Genomic DNA, 12,535 nt, shown 5'->3' with positions numbered 1-12,535 from the left:
ATTATTCTAGTATCAAATTAAATATAATACTGTATTTTGCAGACATTTCTACCTTGCAGAATGTTGGGTAATTGATTGAACTTCTAGAAATAGAACACTGGATCAAAACCAAGGCTGCATAAAATGCTACAAAATGGTTTTAAATGGTATGCTCTGATGAGCATTTATAAAAGCTTTAGTCTGTACCAATTAAGGTACAGTTCCCTTACATATTAGCTTAGAAACACACAAGTTTAAGCATTGCCAGTCTCCTCTTGATTTTCAAAATTTTAAAATAATAAAAAAAATAAATTCACATTACGCAAAAGATAATAAGGAAATGGAGAGAGACCTAGTCTGGGGAGATGCTGAATGATTTAATAGGAGTTTAAGGCAGTCATCACTTCACAGGAGGCCTTAAAAGACTGCTATACAGGACTACGTTCTGCTGTATCTTACTACATTAAGTAACATGTCTGGATTTGAATGTTATGATTTCGTTTGTTAAACAGTTTGTAGTTCACTAGTGCAGTGTTTATACTGTACTGGATATACAGCAACATATAGATAAGAGATTTTGATTGCATTTAATAAAATTTGGATTTTCTTATCTTTCAGGCATATGAAATGGTATTTATTCACAGGATAAAGCACAAACATATCCTGTCAAAGAATTATTTTTCTCAGATTCCAGAGATGGCATCATTTTTGCATAAAGGTGATGATTTGGCTCACACAAATGAACTGTTAATAACTAAGCCTATCCCCACTGGTTCAAAAGCATAACTCTTCAGACATAAAGCTGTAAATCTGAATTATTGTTTAACATGACTAACTTAATTGGAGTAAAGAATTGTCCCGTTTCATCTATAGATTAATTGTACTCGGGGGACATGTATCAAGATAAACTTCCAAAGATCCAATACTCTGATCCTGACCACTTATTGTAATAATTGCATTTATTGTTCTGTGACTGCAAGTGTGTTAAGTTTCTAAATATAGAATAAAACATTTTTAGAATACAGTTTGTAAAATTTATCATAATCATTCCATGAGCTCTTCAAACCTGAGGTTGTCTTGTATCCTTAAGTGCATACTGCTACTGCAATATAAATATTGAGGCGATTTAGAGAATTTCCTTTATACACAATTTCTATTTTAAAGAATATACTACTAATAAACCTTTTTATAATATTTTAATTCATTTCTTCTGTATTTTAAACAAGTGAGGCATTTTGGTAAAAAAAAAATACATAATCCACATTCATCTACAGATTTCATTACCTGTCCAAATATAGGCCCTTTATCTTGCAAACATTTGTGCATAGGAATAACTTAACACATGTGGGAGTAGTCCCAGTGAGCTTAATGGAACTACTCATGTCAGTGTTTGTAAAATTGTGGCTGTATTTTGTAATACCAAAAATAGATTGTTTGGAACATGTTAATCTCTTGGTTAACTCATCTGAAGTTACAGCAGGAGTCAATTTTCTCCCTTAAATATGTTTACTTATTTCATTTTTCCCTTTGTATTTCTATTACATATAATTCAATAAAAAGTTACATAAAATTGTTCAAAAGTTCTTTCAGTTGTTTCAAACTACTATATTAGCCATTTCTTTGGCCCCAGTCCCCAAGGACTTACTGCTTTGACTAGTATAATTGCCTATGGTGAAGTAGAGGCACTTAAAAGTTGAAATAAGTAAATACATATTTAGCAGCAAACAATATTAGAATGCACTGTGCATTCACCAGGGACTTAAGACCAGATCTAATCATGCCTATGGTTAAGTCAACAAAAGTATTTCCATTTGCTTTAATAGGATTTGGCCTCTAGGCTGCAATCCAGCAAAACACTTAAACACAATTTTAAGCACATGAGTAGTCCAGTTGACTTAAGTTCTTTGCTGGATTTGGGCCTTAATACAGGACTGGATGCCAGGAACGGGCATCTAGGAGCCAGAAAACAGGCTCTTTAAAAAAAAAAAAAAAGTTGAGGGCTAAAAGGTCCAGTGTCCTTCAGCAGCAGCTGTGGGAAGTACAAGTTGTGGACTACAAGCTGCGACATCTTGGCAAGAACCAGGAAGTTCTCCCAACAAGTACCATTGCTCTCGAAGCAGGAAGTTTCAACACAGACTGAAGCTGTGAGAACGAAGCAAACCAGCAGAGAGGACGCCGCTGGACTGTTATCCTGTTCTGCGTTTCTTTACAGGTAGGACCAAAAAGGCTTAAAAAGAGTACCCTGAGAGGAGTTTAAATGACAGAAAATTAGAACATTGGCTTGTTTGTGTTGGGGTTTAGTTATTGTGGGAATTCGAACATATTTGTAAGAGGGTTGAGTTAGACAAAGTCTCCTCTGTTCTTCCAGCAGGAAGTTTCAACACTGACTGAGCACAAGGCAAGCAGGCAGAGAGGAGGATGTTGGACTGTAATCCTGTTCTATGTTTCTTTTCAGAATAAAACTTTATTCTGAGTAGGTCTGGTCTGAGGTGATACACATGGATACATAACACAGGCCGAGTTTCCTAAAGTTGCGTAAAAGCCACAAGGCAGACTTACCCTATCTTGAACAACTTCATACTGGGTCAGTGTACAGGAGAAGCGAAAGCATGAATCCTGTAGATACGATTCCATCCTTTGATAAATGAATATATTATTTTTCTTAAAAAGTAGCTATTAAAAAAATAACCCTCATATCTGGTCCCCAAGGAGCATGAGGGAATTAGTTCAGGCAAATCTGGACTCAGCTATTGGTCTCATAATTTGTGTGTGCCATCTACATTTGAAGATTATAGAATTCACAAGAAAACAAGTGTTTTGGTCCAGTGGAAGAAAGCTCATTTGTGCAAATGCTTTGCCTCCTGGTCTTTTGTATACCTCTGATTCTTTAACAATGTTTTCTGTAGAATCTGTTTAGTCATGCTGTATAGGCTTCCCATGTTTGTAAATTGCTGCTAAATTCTGTTGAAACTGAACTGAATTGGATACTTCACTGTTATCTGGGACATTGGCTGGCTGATGGACTCATTGAGAATGAAATTTCTAGCCTTTCAGCTCACAAAGGCTAGGAGACTGCATTTGTACAAGGTCAAAGCTTCGGTCTTTCACTGCAGTCGTGTTAAAGAATGGCTGTTGAGAGCCACTGTGGGCTCTAGAGGGTTGAATTTTGGAGGACATGAGACACCAATACAGAAATTAATGAAAAAAATCTGACAAATGTGCTGGTAATTTGAAATCCCAATTAAATCACATCATTAGGATGGAACAAAATATAGCCATCATAAATCTGAAATAGAACAACATGTGCTAGTGTCATTTAAGCACTCAGGTAGGACTGCACTAAGCATGGAATACAAACCTAGTTAGATGTGGCCTGTTATTGTTCTTTTAGAGCAAATTGTTTTAGCTTGTCTTTATTGCTGCTTTCATTGTCTTCTACATTTTAAAATGTTTTCCCATACAATTACTGGAATTACCATAGTAAGAAGAATGCTTTTCACCTTTTTATGTCTTATAACATTGTTTACAATTATATGTATGTTATAAAAAAGATTTTTACTTTAGGATTTTTCTCTAATCTAGTTAGCTGTTTGTTTGTATGATTTCTGGCTGTTAATGTAAGTTAATTCACAGATGCCATCAAAATCAGACAAACACCAACCTGCTGATCAAGTATTAAGGAAAAAGAGCTTTTGCATATCCAATAGCAGCAGGGGAAGGTAAAGCTGACTGAAAGGGGTATGAGCCAGGTTCGAGTTATTGTGCTCTCCGAGAGAGAGATCACTGCTCTTTTTATATCTTATTTGGTTCCACATAAATGCATAATCTAGATCCATTTTAACACAACATTTAGTAATTCATTGAATGGCCTCTGCGTATTCTCAAGTTGCAGTGGGGGACGTTTAGATTGGATATTAGGAAAAACTTTTTCACTAAGAGGGTGGTGAAACACTGGAATGCGTTACCTAGGGAGGTGGTAGAATCTCCTTCCTTAGAGGTTTTTACGGTCAGGCTTGACAAAGCCCTGGCTGGGATGATTTAACTGGGAACTGGTCCTGCTTCGAGCAGGGGGTTGGACTAGATGACCTTCTGGGGTCCCTTCCAACCCTGATATTCTATGATTCCCACTCTTGAATGCTCCAACAGGCATAGCTAATATAGAGCTTGTCTACATGGGGACACAGGAAAATTAATCCTAATTAACTAAAGGTGTGAATTTAAGGTGGGTTAGTTAAACTGCATTAACCCCCTGTGCAGACACAGTCATTCAGAACTGAAATGGCTTTAATTCCATTTAGTTTAATTATCTTTGGATTTGAAAGTCCTATGTGTAAGTGCACCAGCAGAGTCTACATGGCCCAAGTAATGCATACTACATTAGTATGTTTTAGAAATCACACCTGGATAATGTACATTACCTCACCATATAGAAGCCCTAAATTTAATTCAAGATTGTGATTAAGAAGGAGGTGGGGGTATAAATTGAGGATCTGTATCTGCATTTCAAACCAGGAAGTCATTTCAAGTAGGTTTTAGAAATAATGGATGTTCCTTTTATAGTTTGTCACCTTAAACTGTTTAGGTCAAAGACCTGCAGCACGGTTGTTTGAAATATAACAATATTTGTAACATTTATTTATATATTGTCTTGAATATACAAAATTTAACTTGTTAGCTAATTAATTCTCACAACACTTTACCAAAGAGGAAACTGAGGCAGAGGTACAGAGACTCTCAAGGAAACACAGCAAGTCAATGATCCAACTGGGATTATCTCTCAGGATTTCTTGCCTTTCAATCCTCCCTGAATATTAACTCCTTTTTGCCTCATCTCCTTTTACTCCCTTCTCCCCAGACCTCTCTTGCTCAATGAAGTCCCTTGTTTCGGTACCCTGTGTCCTTTTTTCCAAACCCATCCCCACGTCTTTCTTTCATGTCTCCCTGAAGGCTGAGAAATCCTTCCCTGACCTCAAATGCCATGCCTCTTTCTTACCCTTCTCTAAATTCACTTCAGAGAGGTTTATGCTCTGAATAATTACTGTTTTCAAAATTTATTTAACAAACCTTTGTTACTTTCAAGACATGTGCACTAGTCTGCCATGTGAGTGCATAATCATAGTCCTCTTCCTTGCCCTTTCACTGTCCTACCTCTTCTTATATTACCTGTTCTTTCTATTTATTCTCTGCCCAGTTGGTAAGATGCTCAGGGTAGGGAATCTTACCCATTTTGTAAAGGGTTTTCCACACTTCTGACGTTACTTAAGTAATTAATGATAGCCCTGTGCTTATTACTTCTGATTATAGAGATGGAATAACACAAGCCTGATAACCATGAAAAATCACCCTTCCCATGTGGCAAGGTCAGCCGGCTTGGCAGTGGCATTATCAACACTTCCTCCAGAGAGGGTTGTCTGTAGGTTCAGGAATCCACATGTGAGGAGAAGATGTGGATTACATGAGCAGGCTGAAGTTGGAGGGGATGTATATCAATCGCCCCCACACACTGCACCTAGATCTCCAGGGCGGTCCTTTGGGACATTATCAGCTTGAATTTCAACCTTAAAAGAGTTGGTAAACAAGGAAGAAAAGTGTGCTCTTCCTGAGGTCATCACAGCATCAGACAGTTGATGCTCGTATTTCCCTGAGCTGGTCCCAAGGAAAGTGGAGACAAACACACCACAGACCAGCCAGTTGACTAGAGGACAATGCCCACCAGTGTGATGGTACCTCAGCTGAAAAATGTGTAGTTCACCAAACTGCAATCCCTGACTGACTCTAAAGCTCTACAGACCCAGCAAGGAGAAGAGCAGTTCCTTTTTCTTTTCCTGAATAACTTTTCTTTGTTGGGTTTCTTTAACAGAACACCTGGGCACAGATGCCTATCAGGAGAGACTTGTCCTAGCTTTGTGGGGCCAAAAATAGCACATGCGTATAAGCCCATAATACACGTTATGATTGGGCATCAATTAACCAAGGTTCCAAGCAAATTTTACCACAGATCACTAAAAGTTCTCCTAGATATGTAAAAATTCCAGCCTTAACTGGAATTCCAGCCATTCTTTCTACAAGGAAAAGCATAAACTGATAATAATTCTATTACTATGCAGCTTACTTAAATAAACTATTCAGTAATTTGTATTTAGTAGTTTTGTGATTGTGCTCATGTAATAATTTGATCAATCGTGGATCTCAAATGTTTGTTAATCAATTTTAATTCATACTATTAACTCCTTGAATTGATTAATTTGGTTTACATTGTAAGTTCAATTGGATTCTTATATTATTTAGTACTTTAGGGAAGTAATTGCTTTTAGTTGTTTATGCTCTTAAAAGCCATAAAAACACACAATTGTTTTTTCTCAAATCAAATAATGATGAGGTAAAAATAACCTTAATTAAAGGGACTTTGATTAAACATTAACAAATCATTTCACTCAGATCTTGGAAACCCAAGATGCCTGTGTTAGTCACTTGAAGAGAAATTTTTTAAAGGTGTGCAGGTGTGTTTTAGAATAGACATGTTTTTGACCCATCTCTCTAAAATAGAAAGGTTCATAAAGAATTAACAAGCTGAAAGAGGGAAAAGGAAGTTCCCTTCTGATCACTGTGCTCCCAGGCTGACAGTGAGTAGTGAAGTTTCCTGTTGAAAGAATAGAAAAGTGCAGTCAGGCATACTATTTAAATAAGCTAGACACAGAAGTGTGGAGTAGAAGATTCACTAGGAGTTTTGGTAAAGCTACAAGATAAAAAGCTTTACACTTTCAGTTTTGCCTTCATCTGAAACAAAGCTTTCATGGGTTACAGAGAGGCCAAACTATCTTCCCCTTTTCAGTGAGGAAAATCTGCTTCCTGCACATGGAAGAAAACTGCTAGTCACCACATCTGGAAATATCAAATAGTGAGTGTTAAGTTTCTTTAATTTATATTTCTACTTAGGGTTTTCACCCACATTGTGACAGGGTTTATTAACTCCTGTCCCTAACCATGAGGCAGCCAACTCATTTGAAACATTGAGCAGATATAACTTACTTCCTTTACAGGCCATTTAGAATCATAGGACTGGAAGAGACCTCAAGAGGTCATCTAGTCCAGTCCCCTGCACTCATGGCAGAACTAAGTATTATCTAGAACATCCCTGACATGTGTTTATCTAACCTGCTCTTAAAAATCTCCAATGATGGAGATTCCACAATCTCCCTAGGCAATTTATTCCAGTGCTTAACCACCCTAAAGGTTAGGAAATTTTTCCTAGCTGTCCAACCTAAACCACCCATGCTGCAATTTAAGCCCATTGCTTCTTGTCCTATCCTCAGAGGTTACGGAAAACAATTTTTCTTCCTCATCCTTGTAACAACCTTTTATGTACTTGGAAACTGTTATGTCTATTCTCAGTCTTCTCTTCGCCAAACTAAACAAATTCATTTTTTTCAATTTTTCCTCACAGGTCATGTTTCTAGACTTTTAATAATTTTGGTTGTCCTTCTCTGCATTTTCACCCATTTGTCTACATCTTTCCTGAAATGTGGCACCCAGAACTGGACACAATACTCCAGTTGAGGCCAAATCAGCATGGAGTAGAGCAGAAGAGTTACTTCTCGTGTCTTGCTTACAACATTCCTGCTAATACATCCCAGAATGATGTTTCCTTTTTTTTTTTTTGCACAATACTGTTACACTGTTGACTCATATCCAACTTGTGATCCACTATCACTTCCAGATCTCTTTCTGCAATACTCCTTCCTAGGCAGTCATTTCCCATTTTGTATGTGTGCAACTGATTGTTCCTTCCTAAGTGGAGTACTTTGCATTTGTCCGTATTGACTTTTATCTTATTTACTTTAGACCATTTCTCCAGATCATTTTGAATTTCAGTCCTATCCTCCAAAGCACTTGGAGTCCTATCCTCCACCTCTCCCAGCTTGGTATCATGTGCAAACTTTATAAATGAACTCTGTGTCATTATCTAAATCATTGATAAAGATATTGAACAGAATCGGACCCAGAACTAATCCCAACCAGACCCCCACTTGATGTGCCCTTCCAGCTTGACTGTGAACCACTATGACTACTCTCTGGGAACGCTTTTCCAACCAGTTACGCACCCACCTTATAGTAGCTCCATCTAAGTTTTATTGCCCTAATTTGTTTATGAGAAGATCATGCGAGACAGTATCGAAAGCTTTACTAAGGTCAAGATATACCATGTCTACCTCTTCCCCTGTATACACGGGGCTTGTTACCCTGTCAAAGAAAGCTATTAAGTTGGTTTGACACAATTTTTTCTTGACAAATCTATGCTGACTGTTACTTATCACCTTTTTATCTTCCAAGTGTTGGCATATTGATTCCTTAGTTATTTGCTCCACTATCTTTGCCATCTAAATTGCCATCTATCTAGACAGACAGTCGTTTGATCAATCAAAATGGGAAAGACAAGATGTCAATCAGTTGAAAGAGACCCTCAGCCAGCTCAGTGAGGACCTGGTGGCAGGCACAATATTGCAAGAAGATGCTTCCTCGTATATTGCCTGTGATTCCATCCTGGAAAGAGATGATAAACTTTGAAAGGGAAAAAGTTAAAGGTTTGTGTGGTGGGGTAGAGGGACACCACCCACTGCGGGATGAGGGCACTCCCTCCCTCAAGCCACCCTCTGCCTTTAGGAAGTGAGGCCTAAAGGCTTAAGTCCATCAAGTGGCTTTTAGCTGTGCAGCCTAGTGGCCAGATTCAATAGCATACCCTGGCTCTTAGGGCAGTGAGGCCTAACAGCCAGAAAAGGGGTGGGCTACCACCTGGGGATGGCATGGTGGCCAGAGTAGGGGTACCTAGGCCCTCCCTAATCCACTGGGTCCCACCCCAGGGCTCTGGCAGCAGCGAGTGAGGTTGTCAGTGGGGATCCGACCACAACACGCCAACTATTCTGGGACTATGGCTAGTCCCTCCCCTGGGCTGGACTCCTGCATTCATGGAATGAGTGACTTTGGGGCTCCTGGGTTCCTCTGCCTGGGCTGGTCCCCCTGGCTCTGAAGTCCCTGGGGTACTCGCAGGCAGTGGGGCATCTGCCAGGGTCTCAGGGTCTCTAGGTTCTGCTTTCAGGGGCTGCTGCAGCTCCAAGGCAGGTGCCTGTAAGAGACATCCTTCCTCTTCAGTGGCTAGCCTGGATTGAGCTGGGCTGCTTTCTTTTATACTGGTGCTACACCTCGAGCATGCCCAGTAGGGATGTGGGGGCATGATTTCCTCAGCCCAGAGTGAGGAGTTAACACTTCCCTGTCCAGTGCAGAGTGAGTGCACCCCATCACGGTTTGGAGCAAGACTTAGACAGATGATGGCTAGAAATTGATAAAGTGGCTGAGGATTTCAGAGGGATAGAAAAATTGCAGAATAGAAGGGTGAAGGAAGAGAATGAGTTGTTGGTAGAGAAGGATACTCTTAAATGGAGGTTAAAAGGAGCTCTGGCAGCTCCAGGAGTCCAAGATGCCCAAGATGTTTGTGAGATGAATGTAACCCTTACATTGGATGCGTACACCTTACCTCAGAGCCCAGATAAAAAAGAAATGTTCAAGAAAGCAAAACAGATTGATAAATTTGTCTCCCTCGAGAAAAGATATAGGTTTAACACACATATGGTCAAAACTTCCCTATCTGCTTTAGAAGGAGTTTCCGAAAATAAGATGAGGTTTCTAAGGAGGACTTTAACCATGAACCCCAGGGTCTGCCGCAATTGCTTCCAGCCCACAGGTGTTTATTTTGACATGGGAAGGGGCTCAGAGTCTGGATGGCATGTGGGGGCCTTTGTTCCCCTTCCTCCCTCCCTCCCACTAGAGGCCCTCCACAAGAGCGGGTCAGTCCTCTTCAGCACCTGGGGCTCAGCAAGGTGGACCTTTCTCTCCAGACAGGGCTTCTTTGGTAGTAATACCCCTCACCGCACCACCAAGCACCACAGCTCAATCCACTTCCAAAGGGAAAAGCTCCAATTTTCCTCCCACATGGTTAAGTGGGTGATCAGTTAACTTGGCAAGGAGTCTATGCTTTCTGACTCTCCCTCTTTGCAACAGAAGGCTGTGTGCTCTTACAGAGATTTACCTCTTCATTACCCTCCAATTACATCTCAGAGGATGAGGAACAAAGAGTCTCCAAGTAACCTTTTTCCCTGCCTCCCACAGGCTCAGTACCAATTAAGGAAACACGCATTCCCAGCTTGTGCCAAAAGGTAGTTGTAAATACAATGATAAAATAGAAATACAGATTAAATAGTTGATGGTAGCAAAGTTATTGGTAACCAACATTTGGTACCCAGCAGACACTTTCTTCAAAGGGAAATACAGTAACAGCTGGGATAAGAATTGCAATCTCTTACTCATTTTTTAAAAACAAAGCCCAGAATAAACACATCTGCTTTCATTATCCCAGGTTGCTGATGGATCTCTTAATATGCAGTGCCACCATTGATATGTCAGCTTCTGAATCTCTTTCTTGGGTCACATTCACACATAATTGATGACTGTCTTTTTTTCCCTGTCTATAGACATTCCGTTCACAAATGTTAGCTTATCATACCCATAAATTGTCCTTCTTTACAAAAGACATCCCTCTCTTCCTAACGTAGGGTCCTAAATTTAACTTCAACCCACACAAATCTGGCATTCACACTTTTTCTGTTCAGAATTATTTACATCAGGAATGGAGAATTATAAAATAGATGTTTTTTTTTTAAAAGAAGGATTTAGATGCAAAAGAAATTAAGCCCACATGACTTCAGTCTACCTTGATTACTATTTTTGTTGTGTCCTCCATTTGAGCTTAGGTTGAGACAGGTGGGTTGAGATAGGTGGGTTACAGACTCTGCACAGGATTGAAAAAGAAAACGTATAAATCTGGGGAAATGGGTGGGGGTGGATCCATGAGTAGAAATTAAATATGGTCTTGGGAAATGAGCCTTTATATTCTTTTCAAGTAATAAACTAATTGTAGCTAGAGAGCTGACGAGGGTAACATTTTGTCCTCTTTCTTCATTATATAAAACTGTAATAACACTTAAAAACAGATTAGTCTGAGTCACAAAATTTGGAATTTGTGCTGAATTTCAAACACCCCAATGTTCAGAGGTGTCTAAATATGGGGTTTAGTTTATATGCAAATCAGGAAGTATCCAGGGAAAATATAGTTGTAAAATATACATTTTCTTATTAGATAGCATCAATCTAGACATTTAGGCTCCTATCTGTGCACCTTATAGCCAGATAAGTGAACCAATGAGCAATCCTCACTTTCTAGTTCAGTCTTAGTAAGTCATCTTTTGTGCAAACTCTCTCGCCCCAGTTTCTGTTGGGGAAATCCCCTATGATTCCCTCCATTGTACTAGTTTCTCCTTTCCTTTTATGACCCACCCAGATCAGAAATGTTTTAGGCAGCAAGCCTAAGTGCCTTTACACCTTATCTCAATGATTTCTTCTCTCTCTTCTGTTTGGCGTAAGGACTCATCACAGAAACTGCACAGAAACTGTGACTTGTAGGTTAAGATGGGAATTCAACCCATTATTTGTTTACATTTATTATTGTTCTGCCTCGCTTGCAAAAGTCCAGCCCTTTTCAGATTGCAGAGTGCTGCTCTGATGTGGAGCTAGCTTTTGATACACAGATAAAAAGGGGTCTAGGTACATGACATTTTCTTTTATTTTTTTTCCTGTTATGCAGTTTTGCAAAGAGTTTGTTGCCTACACAGTGAAAACCAATGGTGTCACATCTGAACATGAGCTCCCAATCCAAGAAGGAATGGGTGTGATAGAATCCAAGAAGCTTCAATGTAATAATATGCTGACTGTTCCTCCTGGACTGACCTCTCAGGACATTCTGCACGTATTGCTAAAATTGAAAGAATTCTGCCTATTCTTCTTGCATTTCACCTGCAACAATAAAGGACTCTAAGTAGGTCCCAAAGATAACATCCTGAACTCTTACCAATAACATTTTGTACCCTTAACATCACTCCATCATGTATTCTCTGATTATAAGTCTTTCTGCCTTTCTTCTTGTGCTCTAGCTGCAGAATAGGTGTAATCTAGGCCATTTTTTTTAGATTCCAGTAACTTTTTGAGCAGTAGGCACATGCATGCACAATCCAGGAACATTCTAGACCTGCCGTGGGCAAATCAAAGTCATAGCTATGTAGGCCAATGAAGAGTGCTTAAGAGCTGAGTGGTTTGTTTGTTTGTTTGTTTGTTTGTTTGTCTGAAAAATAGTGTTTTAATTTAAAAAAAGCATTTTTCAGGTCCCTAATCCTATTAATCAAATTCATGTTGAATGAGGCAAAAGGTTTCAGTTGGGGAGGAGAGGGGGAAATCTTTTAAAAAAATCAAAACATTTCATTGCAACAGTTTTGTTCATAAAAAGTCACAATATTTTGTTTCAACTTTTAGAATAGCATTTCAAGTTGACATCTGGCTAATTAAAAAAAGAGTGAAAAACATTCAAAATGTCCGAATCAATACAAAAAGTTAAAAAAATTGTTTTCAGTTGACTCAAAACATTGAATTGCCTTGAAAGGAGATTTTTTCAAGT

General features: G+C 39.1%; 2 protein-coding genes across 5 annotated transcripts in view; both read left to right on the top strand.

Moving 5' to 3' along the window:
- Positions 1-997, top strand: part of IQUB (IQ motif and ubiquitin domain containing) — a 56,691-nt gene extending 55,694 nt beyond the window's left edge. The window contains exon 13 of one of the 3 annotated variants that reach the window (XM_084617861.1): positions 598-997. In XM_084617861.1, the coding sequence (XP_084473987.1) occupies positions 598-765 (168 nt within the window). In that variant the 3' untranslated portion in view covers positions 766-997. The remainder of the gene's footprint in view (positions 1-597) is intronic. The other 2 variants (XM_084617862.1, XM_084617863.1) reach the window with 2 other exon arrangements.
- A 1,123-nt stretch (positions 998-2,120) lies between these two features.
- The window catches only part of ATP6AP1 (ATPase H+ transporting accessory protein 1), a 92,787-nt gene continuing 82,372 nt past the window's right edge, over positions 2,121-12,535 (top strand). Inside the window, exon 1 of one of the 2 annotated variants that reach the window (XM_084617864.1) lies at positions 2,121-2,191. The gene's annotated coding sequence lies outside the window, so the exon portion shown is untranslated. Of the gene's footprint in view, positions 2,192-6,720; positions 6,878-12,535 lie in introns of those variants that run through there. The other variant, XM_084617865.1, reaches the window with a different exon arrangement.

The sequence above is a fragment of the Lepidochelys olivacea genome, assembly GCF_965140295.1.
Source record: "Lepidochelys olivacea isolate rLepOli2 genome assembly, chromosome: 1".
Taxonomy (NCBI): Eukaryota; Metazoa; Chordata; order Testudines; family Cheloniidae; genus Lepidochelys; species Lepidochelys olivacea.
Note: the sequence above shows the minus strand (reverse complement) of the source record. Positions and strands in the feature narration are given on the sequence as shown.